The following is a 19,492-nucleotide window of genomic DNA, read 5'->3' on the forward strand; positions in this document are numbered from 1 at the left end:
GAAGCTTTCCCTGATGGTTTCACATACACTAATCCGTGTGAACTCTGAAGTTCACCACTTCTTCTTTGGGCCAATAGTCGGGGTGGGGAAGGAAAGAGCAGAAACAAATTACTCTTTGGACAAATTCCATGCAAAGATTTTCAGCTGGGTAGACCCTTGCTTGATAAGAGGCCTGAAAAACGTTGGTAAAGTCCCAACCTACTTCTGAGCCTCAATTAGTACCTTTCTTCGTGGCTCAAAGGTTTCACCTCCGGAGTGTTTGTTAATAGGTTGAGGACAAAGACTCCCTGACCAGAATGAGTGTCCTCTGTCCTCTTGTTTAGCAGAATCAGGCACGTAGTAGGTACTCAGTGTATTGACTCAATATCATGCATCTGTTGTGTCCCAGCTATCTTCCACAGGGCTTGATGGGTTGACTTAAATAACACTTTGCAAATTCAGGTTATTTCAATAAAAACAGCTCGGCATCATTAAGGCACAAGAGCCTCACCCGTCTACACCACTTTCCACGAACTTCCAGTTGCCTTCCTTCAAAACCCTTGTGCTTTCTTAAGAACCCCACACAAATACCGCCCCTCTGTCAAAACGTCCTCAGCTTTGCCAGGTAGAGAATTGCTTCTGCAGTAGCTGGGCCACGTCTCTGTGGTAGTGCCCACTTCATAGGATCGGTATTAATCTGTTTATCTTTCTCATCTTCTGGGCTCTGAGCTCCTAGAAGTCGGCTTTTTCACCTTTTACCCAAGCCAAACAGTTATTCGCATAAGGTTGGTTATAATTAAAATGTCGGTTTGTGCACATGTTTTGGGACTCTGTGTATGAGTACGACTAATATCTTCAATTTACTAAGAAGATAAAGAGGTCGATAGATAAGGAGGTCAAGCCCGTTTTGCAAGGTCACACAGGAAAGAAGCAGACCACGAAAAAGAACTTCGGCTGTCACCTGCGGTGGGCGCGCTAGAGGTCTTTTGAACTCCTTCGGCTACCGTCGCCAGGTTCTCTCCGTGCACTGTTATTCTGCGCCTGCGCGCGGCTGGAATGCCGTCCATTTTTCCTTTAGTCGGGAAGGACGCTGGTATTGAGGTAAGTGTGGTCCGTGTTGCATCTCCACCGCGACACTTCGGGTTGTCACAACGGCAGCCTCCCGCTTTCTCTCTGCCTCGGATTTAGTCGTGACTCTGTGTCTCGGCCGTGGTGACGCTTCGGGCCTCTCTTCCGCATCTACCCCCCCACACTTCCGCTGCGGCCTCTGGAGGGCGGCGGGCGGACCACAGGGACCGGGTGGGTTGCGACGGCCCCACCGAAGCCGGGTGGGCTGCGGGACTCTCGAGGACCCAGCGGGCTTCGGAGTGAGCCGACCCGGGGCCAGTACCCGCTGCACTTTTTCTCAGCCATCGTGACCTTGGTGAGGTCATTTGACCTATTTGGCCTCGGTGTTTCTCTCCCGTGAGAAAAGGGGTAGTGGTTTTTTCTGCAGCTGGTCGTGAGGCGCAAGGGTCAGTGTAGGCGAAGCAGCTGGCAGCGTCGCTCGCTGTGTGGCAGCGTTTTAAATTAGAGCTGGGAAGATGGAGGAGGGTCACCGTGCCTGTCGCAGGAGGGAAAGGATGGGCTTCCTGCAACCTCCCTCGCCCCACGGCTTCCCATCCTACCCCCGGCCGCGTTAGCTGAAGGCCTGCAGGGACGCAAGGGTCTTTGGGCCCCCGGGGGTGGCTGGGCAAAGGAGTAGTTAGGTAATTTGGGCCCTCATGGCAATTGCCGCGTTCCCGTCCAGGTTTTAACGGTATATCGTGTGACCGTGGAAAACACCTGCCTCATGATCTGACAGGGTTGTCGCGAAGGTTTAACGAGTGGACAGAAAATTTTTAGAAGAGTAAATGTTCCATAAATGGGTTTGCCATCGTTAATTACAATGTGGAGCTACTGCTTGTTTTTCTTGTTGTTGGGAAAGATTTTTGTCGCCTTGGCTCAGCCATTACTAGTGTGCCGCAGTTAATCGCCTTTATTTATGGTAGTCGCTCAGTGTATGGGGGCCGGGGGAGGGAGAGGTGAAACAAGCTAAGCCAAGAGACAGCTTAGGCTTTGTGAGAGGAATCCATCCACTGTCGTGCTGTGATTCTCTAGGTAGTAAAATGTACTGTGCATGAGAATTCTTTTGATATATTATTTTCTTCAGAGTTTTTCTTTTATTATTTTACCCGAGAAAGGAAAAAAAGCTCAGTAGGGAGAGGTACATGAGATATGTAGGGCCCAGAGACCTGAGTATTGGACTTCAGTCCCGCCCCTCACCCATGTCTCAACCCAAATGTTATTCCTGGATTTGTGACACAAATGACAGCGTTTAGTCAATAGTTTATGTTATTTAAATGTAAATTCTTGATGAACAATTTAGGAATTGCCTCTAATTTTTTCTTAATCCACTTGTAGGCTGGAATCCCAGCACTTTGAGATGAGGTAGGGTGATCACTTGAGGGCAGGAGTTTTTAAGACCAGCTAGACCCTGTTTCTGCCAAAAAAGAAAAACATTTCATTTGTAACTGCTGCTAATCGGAGTTTATATTCAGGACAACTTCAGTGCTTCCAGGTGGCCATTCTCAATGCTGCTAATCGGAGTTTATATTCAGGACAACTCCAATGCTTCCAGGTGACCATTCTGAAGTTTATGGCTTAAATAAACTCTGTACTTAATCATATTTTCTGAATCTCTTAAGGTTGGCATACGTATCAAGGACAGCAACTACCATGACATCCGAAGTTTTGCCAAAACCTCAGATGCGTGGCCTTCTGGCCAAGCGCCTGCGATTTCATATGGTTACAGCATTCGTGCTATCCCTGGGAGTTGCAGCTTTGTATAAGGTATGTATGTTTTTTACTTTGTGCCAAAGGTCATAGAGTATGTGTTTTTGGTTGAAAAATCTTTTAAAGAAATCCCCCTTGTAATGTGTTTCCTTCTAACCCTTTCTGCACTCACTTCAGTGTGACAGGAACTATAGCTTGTCCTCCGTCTTTAAATGAAACTTGTTAGTTTGCTGGAATGCCATAACAAAGAACCATAGACTGGGTGCCTTAAATTTGCTCGCAGTTCTGGAGGCTAGAAATCTGTTGGCAGGGTTGATGCCTTCTCAGGCCTCTGTTGGCTTGTAGATGGCTCCCTTCTTTTGTCTTCACAGTGTCCTCTGTGGGCATATATCTGTGGCTGAACTTCTTTTCCTTTCCCTTTCCTTCCTTCTTTCCTTTTTCTGCCCTTCTTTTCATTTTTTTTCTTTCTTTCCTTTTTCTTTCTTTCTTTGAGACAGGGTCTTACTCTGTCACCCGGTACCTGGGACTGCAGGTACACACCAACACAACTGGTTAATTTTTATATTTTTTGTAGAGATGAGGTTTCAGAGTTGGCCACGTTGTCCAGGCTGGTCTTGAACTCCTGGGCTCAAGGATCCACCTGCCTGGGCCTCCTAAAGTGCTGGGATTACAGTCGTGAGCCACTGCACCTGGCTTGCTGAATTTCTTAAAAGAACATCAGTCGTATTGGATTAGGGCCCACCCTAAATGGCCTTTTAACTTAATTATCTCATTAAAGCCCTTATTTCCAAAAATGTTTAGATTCTGAGGTACTGAGAGTTAGGACTTAAACACATGAATTTTGGTCAAACACAATTCAACCCATTACAGAAGCTAGTATGCAGAGGGGCTCTGCCCCTCTATCCATGGGGGATTGGTTCAGGAGCCCTGACGATACTTGAAATCATCTCTAGAGTACTTATAATGCCTAATGCAATATAAATGCTATGTCAGTAGTTTATACTGTATTTTTAATTTTGTAGCATTTTTTATTTTTTTCCTCAAATATTTTCAGTCCTTGGTTGGCTGAATCCATGAGTGTGGAACGTGCAGGAATGGTCGGCTGATTATGGTTCTGTTTGACACCTTGAGTAATTATTACAGAATTGTATTTTAACACTCTCCCTAATGTGGATTTTGTTATGCCTTTTATTTTTAATCAAAGGCTGCATATTTACAACTTTTCCATAAAAATGCTTTTGATAATACATATGTTTATCATTCTTGTCATAATACCCCATGAAAGAATTCAGAGCTTTGCTTTTAAACTCTTTGTACTTAATTTTTGTTTAGTGTTTATATTCTTTACTGGGCTGTGAGCCTCATTAAGGCAGGTACCATGTCTTTTGTTTACTGTGGCACCCTATTGTTGGGTGCTGGACACACAAATAGGTTCTTAAAAGGACCTGTTGAATAAGAGGCAGTGTATAAAATTCAGTACGGTGTTAGGTAATGTAGTGTTCCAAGTGCTTTGGAGGACACAAAAGGCGTGTATCTAAATCTCTGTTCTTAAAGAACTTAGAGTCAAGTTGGGGAGGTTAAAAAAAAAAAAAATTAGAAGACATTGCAAGATAGAACATAACTGAAAGAATGGTTTTGGGGGATGTTGTGGGTCACAGTTATTGTGGGTCATAGCTATTTGATAGAGGAGGTAGAATTTGAGCCTTGCAAGTTAGGGCGAGGGACTGGGTCTGGTGGCTCATGCCTGTAATCCTGGCACTTTGGGAGGCCGAGGTGGGCGGATTGCTTGAGCTCACGAGTTCAAGACCAGCCTGGGAGATATGGAGGAACTACGTCTCTACTAAAATACAAAAATTAGCTGGGCATTTCTTTTCTTTTTTTTTTTTTTGAAACGGAGTTGCACTCTGTTGCCCAGGCTGGAGTGCAGTGGCGCGAACTCGGCTCACTGCAAGCTCCACCTCCTGGATTCACGCCATTCTCCTGCCTCAGCCTCCCGAGTAGCTGGGACTACAGGTGCCCACTATCATGCCCAGCTAATTTTTTTGTATTTTTTAGTAAAGATGGGGTTTCACCGTGTTAGCCAGGATGGTCTCGATCTCCTGATGTCATGATCTGCCCACTTTGGCCTCCTAAAGTGCTGGGATTACAGGCGTGAGCCACCGCACCCGGCCACATTTCTTCGAAAATTACAAAAATACACAATATGCCTGTGGCCTTAGCTACTTGGGAGGTTGAGGTGAGAGGTTGGCTTGAGCCTGGGAAGCAGAGATGTCAGCCAAGGTTGGGAGGCGAGGCCAGGTGCAGTGGCTCACGCCAGTTATCCCAGCACTTTGGGAGGCAGAGGCGGGCAGAGCACCTGAAGTCAGGAGTTTCAGACTAGCCTGGCCAACATGGTGAAACCCCATCTCTAGTAAAAATACAAAAAAATTAGCTGGGCGTGGTGGCGGACACCTGTAATCCCAGCTGCTTGGGAGGCTGAGGCAGGAGAATTGCTTGAACCCAGGAGGTGGAGGTTACAGTGAGCTGAGTTCGTACCATTGCACTCCAGCCTGGGCAGCAAGAGCGAGACTCTGTCTCAAAACAAAAACAAAAACAAAAAAAATGGGGAGGTGGAGGTTGCAGTGAGCCGAGATCGCACCACTGCACTCCAGGCTGGGTGATAGAGCCAGACTGTCTCAAAAAAAAAAAAAAAAAAAAATGGGGAGAACTGGGAGAGCAAAGAGGAGATGGAACACTGAGAAAGCAGTAAGTGGACCTATGCTTTGGTACTCTTTGGAGAGACAAGCACAAAAAATCTTTTGGTCCTTGAGATTCCTGCTGCCTGGCATATAGTGGGCATGAAGTAAATGTTTGTAGAAGGGATGGATGTGATGCAGTTTTTGCTCCTTAGTTTAGCTAAATTTGGGTTCTTGTGTCACAACCAGGAGAAATTAGGCACATGGACACACTGAAGGGTGAGGAGGGCTGAATTTATTGGCTGAAAAGGAACAAATAAAACAGACTCTCGGCAAAGTGAGGGAGTGTCCTGCTGACAGGCCCCCACCTCACAGATTGAATACCAGGCCACGACACAGGAGCTGAAGAGACTAGGGTCCTTCCCACTGCAAAAGGTGCAACTTCTCCTGGCTCCACCCTGTTTACCCCCAGTGTGCCTGTGGCCATTAGCCAAAAAGAATCAGTCCTGAAAGGGCAGGCAAATGTGCAGTTCTCCCTCAGGGTTTTGGGATCTGGTCCAACAGTCTGGCCTTTCAGCCTTCAGGCTGTTTTTCCAGGACCCTTGGCTGTCTCCTGTCTGTCAGATGGATGACTAAATGAAGTAGGGAGAGTCCAAATTAACCGTACGTGTAATGATGGCCCCCAGCACTTGCGCTTCTGCCTCTTTTTATTTTATTTTTTTCAAGACGGAGTCTTGCTCTGTCACCCAAACTAGAGTGCAGTGTCACGATCTTGGCTCAGTGAACCCTCCGAGGCCTCCCGGGTCAAAGCAGTCCTCCTGCCTCTGCCTTCCAAGTAGCTGGGATTACAACTGCCCGCCACCATGCTCGGCTAATTTTTGTATTTTTAGTAGAGATGGAGTTTAATCATGTTGGCCAGGCTGGTCTCCAATTCCTCACCTCATGATTCTCCCCCCTTGGCCTCCCAAAGTGCTGGGAGTATAGGCATGAACCACCACACCCGGCCTCTGCCTCTTGATTTATTACTGGGAAGAAATTGGTAATTCAAGTAGAAGTGAAGTGATAAAACTGGTCAGGTAAAGGATTCTTACTATATTACTCCATCAGGTAGCATGATTTTTGTGTATTTCTGCAGAGGGAGACCCCATGTTTTAAAAAAAATAATAGTAAAGTCACTTAAACTTTCCATTTTTGTCTTGAATCTTCATTTGTTCTTTTTCTGTTGAACCCCGCCTGCCCTTTGTGTACGGAAACCTCAAACAAAACAAAATAGACACCTTATTCCCCCATTCTTTTCTTTGCAAATTTAGCAATTTCTTAGACTTTGTCTTCCTTTTTATCTGTCACCACCTCCACCCCTTAGAAAATGTAGGGTTTAAATTAAAGGGTGAACAAAAACATGTGTTCTACCTTGTCTTTAGGTATTATAATCTGAAATCTAATTTCCAGTAATCTGAAAAATAAACTAATGGATGGTTGCTTTTTAGTTTGGTGTGGCTGATAAAAGAAAGAAGGCATACGCAGATTTCTACAGAAACTATGATGCCATGAAAGATTTTGAGGAGATGAGGAAGGCTGGTATCTTTCAGAGTGTAAAGTAATCCTTGGAATATAAAGGTAATATGCTTATTTGAAGTTACTTAAAATAAAAATTTCTAATTGTGGTAAAATGCAAATACAGATGACTATCCGTGACTTACGATGTTTGGACTTAAGATTTTTTGACTTTACGATGGTGTGGAAGTGATGCACATTTGGTAACCATACTTTGGATTTTGATCTTTGTCCACATGAGCAATAAGTGGCACAATACTTTCGTGATGTGGGGGAGCAGCAATGACCACATCTCCCAGTCAGACACATAATCACAAGGGTAAACAACTGATGCTGTACAAATGTAGTGCTGTGTGAGATACTCAGTGTTTTGTTATAAGCTAGGCTTTGTGTTAGATGATTTTCTGCAACTGCAGGCTAACATAAGTGTTCTGAGCACATTTAAGATAGGGAAGGCTAAGCTATGATGTAGGTTAGGTGTATTAAATGCATTTTCAACTTAAGATATTTTAAACTTATGATGGTTTTATCAGAATGTAACCTGATGGTAAGTTAAGGAGCATCTGTGATATAAAATTTGCCATCTTAATCATTTTTAATTGTACAGTTTAGTAGTGTTAAGTTCATTCACGTTGTGCAACCAGTCTCCAGAATTCTTCATCTTACGGAATTGAAACTATATCCATTAAGCAACCCATTCATACCTCCACTTAGACCCTGGCAGCCACTGTGTTACTTTCTAAGAATTTGGCTACCCCAGGCATCTTGTAAGTAGAATCATACAGTATTTGTTTTCTTGTGACTGGCTTATTTCACTTAGTGTAATGTACTCAAGGTTCATCCATGTTACAGCATGTGTCACAATTTCCTTTCTTTTTAAAGCTGAATGATGTGTTTTAGTTGTGTCACATTGTTATCCATTCATCCATCAGTAGACGCTTGGGTTGCTTCCACTTTTTGATTGTTGCGAGTGATACTGTGAACCTAGGCATACAAATATTCCTTCAAGGCCTTGCTTTCAGTTCTTTTGGGATATATTCAAAAGTGGAATTGCTGGAATCATAGGATTTTTAATTTCTTAAGAAACTGCCATACCATTTTCCATAGTGGCTGCACCATTTTACACTCTTTCCATCCTCCCCAACACTTTTTTTTTTAACAGCATCTCCTTCTGTCACCCAGGCTGTAGTGCGATCATGGCTCACTGCAGCCTCAACCTCCCAGGCTCAAGGGATCTTCCTGCCTAAGCCTCCCAAGAAGCTGGCACTGTAGGCATGTGCCACCATACCTGGCTAACTTCTGTATTTTTAGTAGAGACAGGGTTTCACTGTATTACCTGGGCTGGGCTTGAATTCCTGGGCTCAGGTGATCCACCCACCTTGGCCTCCCAAAGTGTTGGATTACAGGCGTGAGTCACTGTGCCTGGCATAATGTTGGTATTTTTGATAGTAGCCATCCTAGTAGTTATGAGGTGTTATCACATTGTTTTGATTTGCATTTTCCTGATTATTTGTGATGTTGAGCATCTTTTCATGTGCTTATATGCCATTTGTATGTTATCTTTGGAGAAATGTTTATTCATTTCTGCTCATTTTCAATTTGGTTTTTTGTTTATTGGTTGAGTTGTGGTTCTGTATATATTCTGGATATTAACCCCTTATTAGATATGATCTGTAAATATTTTCTCCCATTTCATAGGTTGCCTTTTCACTCTGTTGCATCCCTTGATGCACAGAAATTTAGATGTCGAATTTATTTTTACTTTTGTTTTATGTGCTTTTAGTGTCATATTCAGTAAGTCATTGCCAAATCCAGTGTCATGAAGTCTTTTTTATGTGTTCTTCTACGACTTTTATAGTTTTAGCTCTTATCTTTAGATCTTTGATTCACTTGAATTTTTGTCTAGGGTGTAAAGAGCTGACTGTATTCTTTTACATGTGGTATCCAGTTTTCCCAAAATCATTTGTTAAGATTGTCGTCTTCCGTGGAATGGTCTTGGTACCTTGGTGAAATCATTTGACTCTAAATGTGAGAGTTTATTTCTGGGCTCTCTATTTCATTAGTCTGTATGTCTGTCTTCAGGTCAGTACTACACTGTTTTGATTACACTAGTCTGTTTTATCTAAGATATGTTTCAAGACCCCTCCAGTGGATTCTTGAAACCACAGATAGTACCAAACCCTATATATATTATGTTGTTTTACCTATACACACCTACCTATGATGACATTTAACTCATAAATTAGGCATAGTAAGAGATTAGCAACAATAAGAAGATAGAACAATGATAGTGTATAGTAATAAAAGGTGAATGTGATTTCTCAATATCTTGCTGTACTGTCCTCACCTGTTTTTGAACCGCAGTTGACTGTGGGTAACTGAAGTGGTAGAAGGTTAAACCACAAATAAGGGATGACTACTACACTGTAGCTTTGTAGTTTGCTTTAAAATCAGTAAGTGTGAGTCCTTCAGCTTAGTTCTTTTTTTCCCCCTGCCCCGAGAGTGTTCTAGCTATTTGGGGTTCCTTAATAGTGTGAATTTTAGGATGGATTTTTCTATTTCTGTAAAAAATGCCATTGGGATTTTGATAGGAATTGCATTAAATCTGTAGATTACTTTTGGTAGTATGGACATCTTAATACTATTAAGTATTCCAATCCATGAACATGGGATGTCTTTCTTCTTTGTATCTTTAATTTCTTTTAGCAGTATTTTGCATCTTTAATTTCTTTTAGTGTTGCTAATCTCTTACTATGCCTAATTTTTGAGTTAAACTTTATTATAGATGTGTGTGTATATAGGAAAAAACATAGCTATGTAGGGTTTGGTACCATCCCTAGTTTCAGGAATTCACTGGAGGTGTCTTGAAACATATCACCCTGGATAAAAGGAGACTACTGTAATCAAAACAGTGTGTCCAAGGACACACATTTCTTTCCGTACTTTTCCTTTATTTTGCAGTGACGTGTTTCAGTTTCCTTCCTATTTCCGTTTGTGTGTATTCTGTATTTTCTTTGTGGTTACTGTGGGGATTGCATGATTCAGATTTGCTAGTTTTTTTTAGCAGTGTACAGGTATATATCTGTTTCATCTAGATCAGTGTTTAAGTCTTTCATATTCCTGGTTAAATACATTCCTATTTTTGGTGCTATTATAAATAGAATTATTTTCTTAATTTCCTTTATTAGGGATTCCTTTATTTCATTCTTGTTGGTGTATAGAAAGAGCTGATTTTTGTATCCTCCAACTTAGCAGAATTCATTTATTCTGACACTTCTGTGTGAGAAATCTTTAGGGTTTGCTGGAGGTAAGATTATGTGATCTGTAAACAGATAATTTTACTTATTCCTTTCCTTTTTGGGTGCTGCTTATTCCTTCTTGCCTCATTGCTCTGGCTAGGACTTCCAGTACTACATTGAATAGAAGTGGCAAGAGTGGGCATCCTCGTCTGGTTCTAGGTCTTAGAGGAAAAGCTTTCACATTTTCTGTGTTCAGTATATTAGTTTATCCTTTTTGGCCATGGTTGGGTTGAAGTACATTCCTTCTGTTGATAGTTTTGATCATGAAAGGATGTTGAATTTTGTCAAATACTTTTTCTGCATTTTTTTGAGATGTGTTTTTTATCCTTCATTCTGTCAGTGTGTTATGTCACATCTATTGATTTGCATATATTGAACTATCCTTGCATCCTAGGGATAAATTCCACTTAATCATGGTGTATGATTCTTTTAATGCACTGTCAAATCTGGTTTGCTAGTGGTTTGTTGAGGATTTTTGCATCTGTGTTCAAGGATTTGGCCTATAGTTTTCTTGTGTGTTTGTCTTTGGTATCAGGATAATGCTGGCCTTATAGAATGAATGTGGAAATGTTCCCTTTTTCTCACTGTTTTTGGAAAAACTTGAGGAGGATTGGTGCTGGTTTCGTAGAGGTCTGGGCATGGTGGCTCATGCCTATAATCCCAGCACTTTGGGAGGCTGAGAAAGGAGGATCACTATAGCCCAGAAGTTAAAGATCAGCCTGTGCAACATGGCAAGACCCTGTCTCTACCAAAAAAAAAATACATATATATATATATATTTTTTTTTTAATTAGCTGGGTGTGGTGGTGCATGCCTGTAGTCTCAGCTACTTGGGAGGCTGAGGCAGGAGGTTCACTCGAGCATGGGAGTTTAAGGCTGCTAGTAAGCTATGATCATACCACTGCACTCCATCCTGGATAACAGAATATGAGACCCTGTCTCAAAAAAAGGTTGATAGGATTCACCATGTGGTCTTGGACTCTTCTTTGTTGAAGTTTTTGGCTACTGACTAAAAATTCCTACTAGTTATAGATGTTCAGATTACTTTTTTCCTTATCCAGTCTTGATTAGGTTGTATTTCTAGGGTGGGTGTGGTAGCTCATAAAGCCTCTAATCCCAGCACTTTGGGAGGCCAAAGCAGGTGAATTGCTTGAGCCCAGGAGTTTGAAACCAGCCTGGGCAGCATGGTGAAACCCCGTCTCTACAAAAAAAAAATACAAAAAATAATGTGTGTGATGGCGCACGCCTGTAGTCCCAGCTACCTGGGAGGATCACCGGAGCCTAGGAGGTCAAGGCTGCAGTGAGCAGTGATTGCACCACTGCACTCCAGCCTAGGTATCAGAGGGAGATGCTGTCCCCATCCCCCACAAAATTTTCTTTTTTGAGTTGTGTATTTCTGTTTCTTCTAGGTCATCCCATTTGTTTACATGTAATTGTTCATAGCATTCTCACTCCTTTTAGATCTTTACAATCAGTTGTAATGTTCCCTCTGTTGTTTGGTGGTTCTCTTTTTTATTAGTGTGACTAAAGGTTTGTCGATTTGATCTTTTCAAAGAACTGACTGTTGGCTTTGATTTTTCTCTATTGTAATCTATTTTGTTTATCTCTAATATTTACTTCAGCTACATTTGGGTTTAATTCCTCTTTTTCTAGTTCTTAGGTTGATATAGTTTTTCTTTTAAAATTTCCTTGTAATTTATTTTTAATTTATTGATTATTAGAGTCTGTTTAACTGAAACATGTTTGTGGATTTTCCTCTTTTCCTTTGGCTTTTGATTTCTAGTTTCATGCCATTGTGATCAGAAAAGATACTTTGTATGATTGCCAGTCTTTTAAAATTTAAGATTGATTTTGTGACCTAAAATATGGTTTGTCTTGGGTCTTGGAGAACGTTCCATGTGCTCTTGGGAAAAATGTGTATTCTGTTGTTAGATGGAGTGTTTTGTTAGGTCCAGTTGATTTATAGTGTTGTTCAAGTCCTGTGTTTTCTTATTAATCCTTCTGTCTAGTTCTATCAGTTATTGAAAGTGGGGTATTGAAGTCCTCCACTGCTATTGTAGAGCTGTCTGCTTCTCCCTTCAATTCTGTCAGTGTTTGCTTCATATATTTAGAGCTCTGATGTTTGGTGCATATGTATTTATAATTGCTAGATCTAGAATTAATCTTTTTAAATTAATTCTTTTTTGTCTCTTGTAACATTTTAGACTTGGTCTATTTTGTCCGATTTAGTGTAGCTACCCCTGTTCTCTTGGTTACTATATGTGTGGTACACCTTTTTCCACCCTTTCACTTTCAACTTGTGTGTTCTTACATCTACAGTGAGTCTTGTAGACAGCATATAATTGGATCCAGGTTTTTAATCCACTCTGTCGTTGTCTTTTGGTTGGGGAGTTTAATCCATTTACATTTAAGGTTATTACTGATAAAGACACAGTATTGCCATTTTGTTTTCTGTATGTCTTATAGCTTCTTTGTCCCTCATTTCTTTCCTCATTCTTTTATAGGGACATGTTTCAGTCTTTCCTTTTGTATTCAGTATTTTCTTTGTGGTTACCATGGGAATTACATGAAATATGCTAAAGTTATAATGATTTGTTTTAAACTTACAACAACTTCAATTGCATATAAAAACTCAACTCCTTTACACCACCCACCCTCTTTTCCTGTGTTACCAGTATCACACATTATGTGTTTATATATTATGTATCCATTAACATAGACCTATAGTTCTTATGCTTTTGTCTTTTAAATTCTATAAAAGAATTAAAAGTGAATTTACAGACAAATTTTTTTTTTTTTTTTTTTTTTTTAAAGAGATGGAGTCTCACTCTGTCACCCAGGCTGGAATGTAGTGATGCAATCTCGGTTCACTGCAACTGCCGCCTCATAGGTTCAAGCAGTTCTCATGCCTCAGCCTCCTGAGTAGCTTGATTTACAGATGTGCCCCACTGTGCCTAGCTAATTTTTATATTTTTAGTAGAGATGGAATTTCACCGTGTTGGCCCAACTGGTCTTGAACTGACCTCAAGTGATTTGCCTGCCTGGACCTCCCAAAGTGCTGGGATAACAGGCATGAGCCACTGTACCTGGCACAAACCAAATTTTAATACAAGTTTCTGTATTCTTTGCCAGAGAACTTTATATTTTCACATGACTTTGAGTTACTGACTGGTGTCCTTTTTGTTTCAACTTGAAGTATTCCCTTTAGCACTTTAGCATTCTGTAAGGCAAATCTAATGATAAAACTCCTTTGACTTTTTTATCTGGGAATTTCTCCTTCATTTTTGAAGGACTGTTTTGTGGGATGTATTATTCTCAGTTGACAGGTGTTTTGTTTGGTTTTTTAAGCTCTCTGCCCTTTTTCTCTTCTGGGACTCCCATAATACCTATATTGGTCTGCTTGGTGTAGTCAGATGTCTTAAGCTAGTTACTTTTTTTTTTCTCTTCCAGACTTTTAAAAATTTAATTTTATAGAGATGGGGTCTCACCATGTTGCCTAGGCTGGTCTTGAACTCCTAGGCTCAGGTGATCCTACCACCTTGGCTTCCCAAAGTTTTGGGATTACAGGCATGAGCCACCATGTCTGGCCTGTTCTTCAGACTTGATAACTTCAAATGATCTGTCTTCAAGTTTCCTGATTCTTTCCTCTGCCTGAGTCTGCTGTTAAATCCCTCTAGTGATTCCTACCCCTTCTCCCCCCATTCAGTTACTATATTTTTCACCTCCAGAGTGTGTTTGGTTTTTAGAAATCATTTTCTCTTTGTTTATATTCTCACTTGTTTATATAATGGCTACCTAATTTTGCTTAGTTGTCCACATTCTCGTTTAGCTCATTGAGCATTTTTTAGATAATTGTTCTTAAGTTTTTTAGAGTAAGTCAGCAGCTTCTGTTTCTTTAGAGTTGGTTTGTGGAGATTTGTTTCTTTCAATCGTTCGTGTTTCCATATTTCTTTTATGTGCCTTGTGATCTTTTGTGAAATTCAGGCATTTGCAAAACCAGCTACCTCTCCCTGTGCAGACTGACTGTGCATGGAAAGGCCTTCACTGATTAGCGCACCATAAGGCTTGGTGTCCTCTCAAACTTTTTCTGGGGATGCCATCTTCCCTGGGCCTGTGCATATGCATTAGTTTTAGTTTCCTCCTATACACAGCTGCGTTTAGTTTTTCTTAGTTTTTCTGAGTTTGCCTCCAGCTTCCTCTTGGAGTCTTAGCTGTTCTGTTGTATTCTTTTGCCTCTGCTCTCTTGTCCACAGGTTTCTGTAGGTCTGTGTTCCCCTGCAGCTCACTCATGCCATGGTACCCATTATTGCTTTCAGCTCTTTCCAACCTCCTGTCCAAACTATGCCATTGTTCCCATTAGCACTCTGATTCAGGCCCGCTCCATACAAACCAGAACATTGCAGGCCAGTTTCATTCTTTATCTTATGTCTTAAGGGAAGAGACAGGGTAGTTTTCTTCTGACTGTATTGCACTGAGGAGGGCGTTTGGCAAGAGTGAGCAAAAATGCCATGAAATTTCCTGCTACTTTGCATGTGACTTTTTCTTGGTTAGGTGGTTCCTTTGGTTGCTGCTCAGCTGATTTCTAGAGTTCTTATAAAGCTAAACATTTTTAAATTTTTGGTCCATATGTTTATTCATTATTTTTTGTCAGGGTTTGGGGACCTGGAGCTTCACAGTCTTATCTTGCTGACATGAAACTACTTTTTATGTTTAAAATCATTTTTATAGGTTATGCTATTAATTGCTAGATTGGCATTATGAATGTTACACTTTTAGAAGTCACTGTTTTAAAAAAACGTATTTGGGACAGTATAGTTTGTTAGGTGGGTGTCCACGAGTGACTAGCTGGCGTTCCATAGGTCTGGTTTGGTCTGTTGTATTCACAAGTCCTTATGCCTCATGGACAGTGTGAATTAAAGTTCTATATCTAGAAAAGGACTGACTGCTGTGCTGAAGAAAAGACATCTAAATTGATTTGATAGCATGTATGAAGTATCCGATGAGACTTCCTACTCTGGAATCTTATGTGTATATTTAACAAAAAAGAACAATGTAAAGTTTCTTTTTGACACTTCAGTCTGGGTTTATGCCTTGTAAATGAGTTTGCTGTGATACAGAGAATATGAAACTGCTATTTTGGCAGTATTCCTAAATAAGCATTTCAGTTGCACTATATATATGTGGGTTACATCCCAATAAACTTTATATGTTAGAATATCATAAGTCAAAAATGCATGTAAGACCCCGGAAAATCCATTGGAAAGTCAAAAAATTGTAAGTCAAACCATCATAAGTTGGGTATCATGTGGATTGAAAATCCATTAGAAAGTCAAAAAATTGTAAGTCAAACCATCATAAGTTGGGTATCGTGTATTAAGGAAAAAAAGATCAAGAAAATACTAATGGTTGTTTATAATCGTAACTTATCTGCTTTAACTTTGAAATTTTCAGAATTTACAGGGAGCATGCGTTTTATAATCAGAAGATATTAATAGGCTAAATTTGTTAGATTTTTACCATTTTTAAGATGTTTAAAAACCTATATGAGAGAACATATTTGGAGACAGGAACAAAAATATGGCTTGGAACAGAAACAATATGTGGCTTTAAGGGGGAATGGCGGTGGGGTGGGGGTGGTGGTGGGCGTAGAATTGAGGAGAAGGAAAAAAGAATTTGTTCAATGCACACAAGCAATGACAGTAAGGTGTGGTATGCCCAAAATGGAAAAGAGGCTATTCAGAGTGGTCAGGGAGCTTAAAGGAGCTTAAAGGAGAGGGAAACTTGGAGTCCAGGTAGCCTGAACGGTGCTTTTTCTGTGGCTAAGGGTGAGTGATCAAGGTGTGAAGTCTACTAGTAGGAAGAGACCTCAACTGATCCTCAAAGATGGTGAGTATTGAGAGAGTGTTTATCACTAACTTAGCCTTTGTGTTTCTCTTCACAGAATTTCTTCAGGTTGAATTACCGAGAAGTTTGTCACTGACTCCTGAACTATGACACATGAATATGTGGGCTAAGAAATAGTTCCTCTTGTTAAATAAACAATTAACAAATACTTTGGACAGTAAGTCTTTCTTAGTTTTTTAATGATAATGCAGGGCACTTAATAGCATCAGAATTGGTTTGGGATTTAACTGTTTATGAAGCTAACTTGATTTCCGTGTTCTTTAAAATTTCATTGTTCTAGCTCATCTTTAACTGTGATAGTTTGTCCGTTTCATTGCAGTTACTTGGTCTTGGGCCATGGATTAAAGTGTTCTTCGTGAGCCTGTAAAACTACTGTACTGTGGGCTCTAAGAAGAGAGAGAATCCTAATAAAATCTATCCCTTGGCCTTCACTGCCACTATTTGGTAGCTGTGCCACCACCAGATAGTTGAAATAGGTAATTCAAATGTAGGGTTTCTTACTCAATATTGCTTTATTAATAACAAGCTAACAGTATGTAATAGAATTTGGATATATATCTAATCCAGAAAAGGTTACTTAATTAGAATTCAGTGATGTCAAAAAAAAAAAAAAGAATTGAGTAATGTCTGCTAAATGACAAGCACAGTATGGTACTTTTTCAGAGGTCTTTTTAGGACTTCATGTTTATTGCGAGCAAAGTGATACTGGAGAACTTCAAAAAACGACGCTTATTCAAAGCTAATTTAATCAGTAACTTTATTATAACAAAATCTGTATATTAACCCATTTAAAGTCGTGTAAAATTCAGTGATGTGAGCTGTATTAAACCCAGGTATTAGAGAAAATTTGCATTGTAAAACCTGGTAACAATAGACATGTATGGGTGGTCAGTAATTCAAGGATACCTTTTAAACAGTTTTATATAATTCATACCAATATGCAAAATTGCCATAAAAGATACGAGGATTAATACATATTTACATTTTTAGAAATACTCTTGAGGTTGACAACTCACTTTTCTACATGAGTTATTTACAGAACAAACTGAAAGAGCCATTTTTCATAGTCAGAATTGTTCATTAAATCTTGCTTTCCAGTAACAATTATATAGTGACTTCTTATGCCCAGCATGTGAGAGTTGAAGATCAGTGGGTGTTGGGCATGGTGGCTCACACCTGTAATCCCAACAGTTTGGGAGGCAGAGGTGGGAGGAATGCTTGAACTCAGGAGTATGAGACCAGCCTGGGCAACATAGCGAGATCTCATCTCTAGAAAAAATGTAAAAAATCAGGTATGGTGGTGTAGTCTCAGCTGCTTGGGAGACTAGAGTGAGATCCCTTGAGCCCGGGCAGTGAGCTTACGCTACAGTGAGCCATGACTGTTCCACTGTACTCTAGTCTGGGTGACAGAATGAGACCCTGTCTGTCTCCAAAACAAGTAAAACCTGTGGGCATTTAAAATTGCATTATCTTAGCATCTCAAAGTTGTAGGTAACAAGCTGTAGCCCCAAATTTAAATGTAATCAGCGAACATGTTCTAAGTTACTGGACTGTAAGATATTTACTGAACATTGAAGACATCTTGGTAACCCAAGATCTTGAGTCAAACCCATTCTTAGGTGCAAAATATTATTAGACACTGGGAATATCTTCATGCTTTATCAAGTCAATTCCACAGAATAAACGAAATGGACTGGTATAATTATTAGCATTAATATTGGGGTTCTTGTGTGCTCTACGGCATACCAGGGAGTTCCCACTATGTATGTTTTGTTTATGGAACTAGAGAAACTCACCTGAGCACTTTGGTACTGGATTCAATATAGGACAAAGGATTTACTCAAAGTTTGCTTAGTAAAACACAAACTGGAAAAACACTTTTTCTAAAATGTACCTGGACAGTAATCAGACGGTTTTGTAAATTTTGGTAAAATGCAGACTTCAGAGAAAATACACATAGCTTTCAATCAAAGAACAGCATTGCAGTTAAGTGACAAATGTAATAAGCCGCAAAGTCCTAAGCATTTCATTTAAAGAATCCTAGGCCTTTGCAGACCAAAGAGCATGAGGCAAACGTGGTGACTCGGCCCAAAAACATAAGAAACTTCTTTTAAGTTTTAACTCTGGCTCTCCATTGTAAGGCCTGGCCACATTCTATGATGGAACAGAGAGTTAATAGATCCAAATTACAGTAGAAAATTTTGCAAGTGTCATAGAGCAAAAAGAAATGCATCCTCTGTATGTGGTAAGGGACCTGCTAATCATTGTCTGTAAGTGGGAAAGGAACACGTTTTTGTCACTTTGAAGTATCTTTTAGAGGTAAGGATTTAAATAAGGAAACCATTGGCCTTGTGTCCATATCAGATGTTAGAGCTGCCTAGGCTTTTTTAAAAAAAATGCAGCCCTGTATGGTGGCATGTGCTTGCAGTCCTAGCTACTTGTGGGTTGAGGTGGGAGGATTGCTTGAACCACAGAATTTGATGTCAGCATGGGCAATGTAGTGAGACCCTGTCTCAAAGAAACCCAAAAACTAAATCACACAAGTAGGAATCAATACCTCAGAGGGGACTCAAGGAAACCCTTTCCTCAGGGCTTTATTTTTCACCATGGTAAATTTACTAAGGAAGACCTGAGCAAAATGCGGATCAACCAAGTAATGGTATGTTTTAACAGTGGAGGGGGGAGGTTCGGCAGCCACCACAGGGCATGGTATTTGCATGGAAGGACAGCTAGGGGCCAGGTGACAAGATGTCTTTGTGATGTAGTCCACAAGTCTGTTGTACTGTTGCTCTGACAGTCTCTCTCGGACTCCATCTACCTAGGATCCAAAAATAAAGATTAGTTGCCAGACCCTCATGAGAGTTCCAGAACAAAACTAGTTCTTTTGCCTTGATATATTTGTACATTATGCCTTTTAGGTCAGCTATTAAAGCCATTAATCCAAAATGTTTCCTTTTTTCCTCTGAGATACGGCAATTTTAACAATGCAATTTTAGCAGTGTAACAAAAGTTGTGCATGAGACTTAGGACAGCCTCCTTTGAATAAGCATTTGGTGTTGTGTAAAATTCCCATGTTTGAAGTTGACGATTTGATAACATTCTACTCACTAACCATTAAAACATCTGTTATTGCTCTGTGCAACCAGCCCAAGAAAAAAGGAGAAAAATCTTTCCTCCACATAAATCTATTCAACATTAAACTCAGCACTGAAATAAAAGCTCAGTTTGCCTAGCTCCCCAAACCTCTTCAGATAGAACATCTTAAAG

General features: G+C 40.4%; 2 protein-coding genes across 3 annotated transcripts in view; one reads left to right on the forward strand and one right to left on the reverse strand.

The window, feature by feature from the left end:
• Window positions 1-970: 970 nt before the first annotated feature.
• On the forward strand, window positions 971-16,386 carry LOC111520904 (cytochrome c oxidase subunit 6C). 2 transcript variants are annotated; one of them, XM_023184019.2, is made up of 4 exons: window positions 971-1,080; window positions 2,706-2,850; window positions 6,956-7,085; window positions 16,263-16,386. In XM_023184019.2, exons 2-3 carry the CDS (start codon window positions 2,737-2,739, stop codon window positions 7,067-7,069), a joined length of 228 nt encoding a protein of 75 aa, XP_023039787.1. In that variant the 5' UTR covers window positions 971-1,080; window positions 2,706-2,736; the 3' UTR covers window positions 7,070-7,085; window positions 16,263-16,386. The 2 variants fall into 2 exon arrangements, with proteins under 2 accessions (XP_023039787.1, XP_023039788.1); XM_023184020.1 differs by lacking the exon at window positions 971-1,080 and adding an exon at window positions 1,257-1,402.
• A 502-nt stretch (window positions 16,387-16,888) lies between these two features.
• Window positions 16,889-19,492, reverse strand: part of LOC113224949 (vacuolar protein sorting-associated protein 13B-like) — a 753,925-nt gene continuing 751,321 nt past the window's right edge. Inside the window, exon 51 of the mRNA XM_026454950.2 lies at window positions 16,889-19,043. Coding sequence (XP_026310735.2) covers window positions 18,795-19,043 — 249 coding nt within the window. The 3' untranslated portion in view covers window positions 16,889-18,794. The remainder of the gene's footprint in view (window positions 19,044-19,492) is intronic.

Source organism: Piliocolobus tephrosceles, chromosome 7 (genome assembly GCF_002776525.5).
Source record: "Piliocolobus tephrosceles isolate RC106 chromosome 7, ASM277652v3, whole genome shotgun sequence".
NCBI classification, from domain to species: Eukaryota; Metazoa; Chordata; class Mammalia; order Primates; family Cercopithecidae; genus Piliocolobus; species Piliocolobus tephrosceles.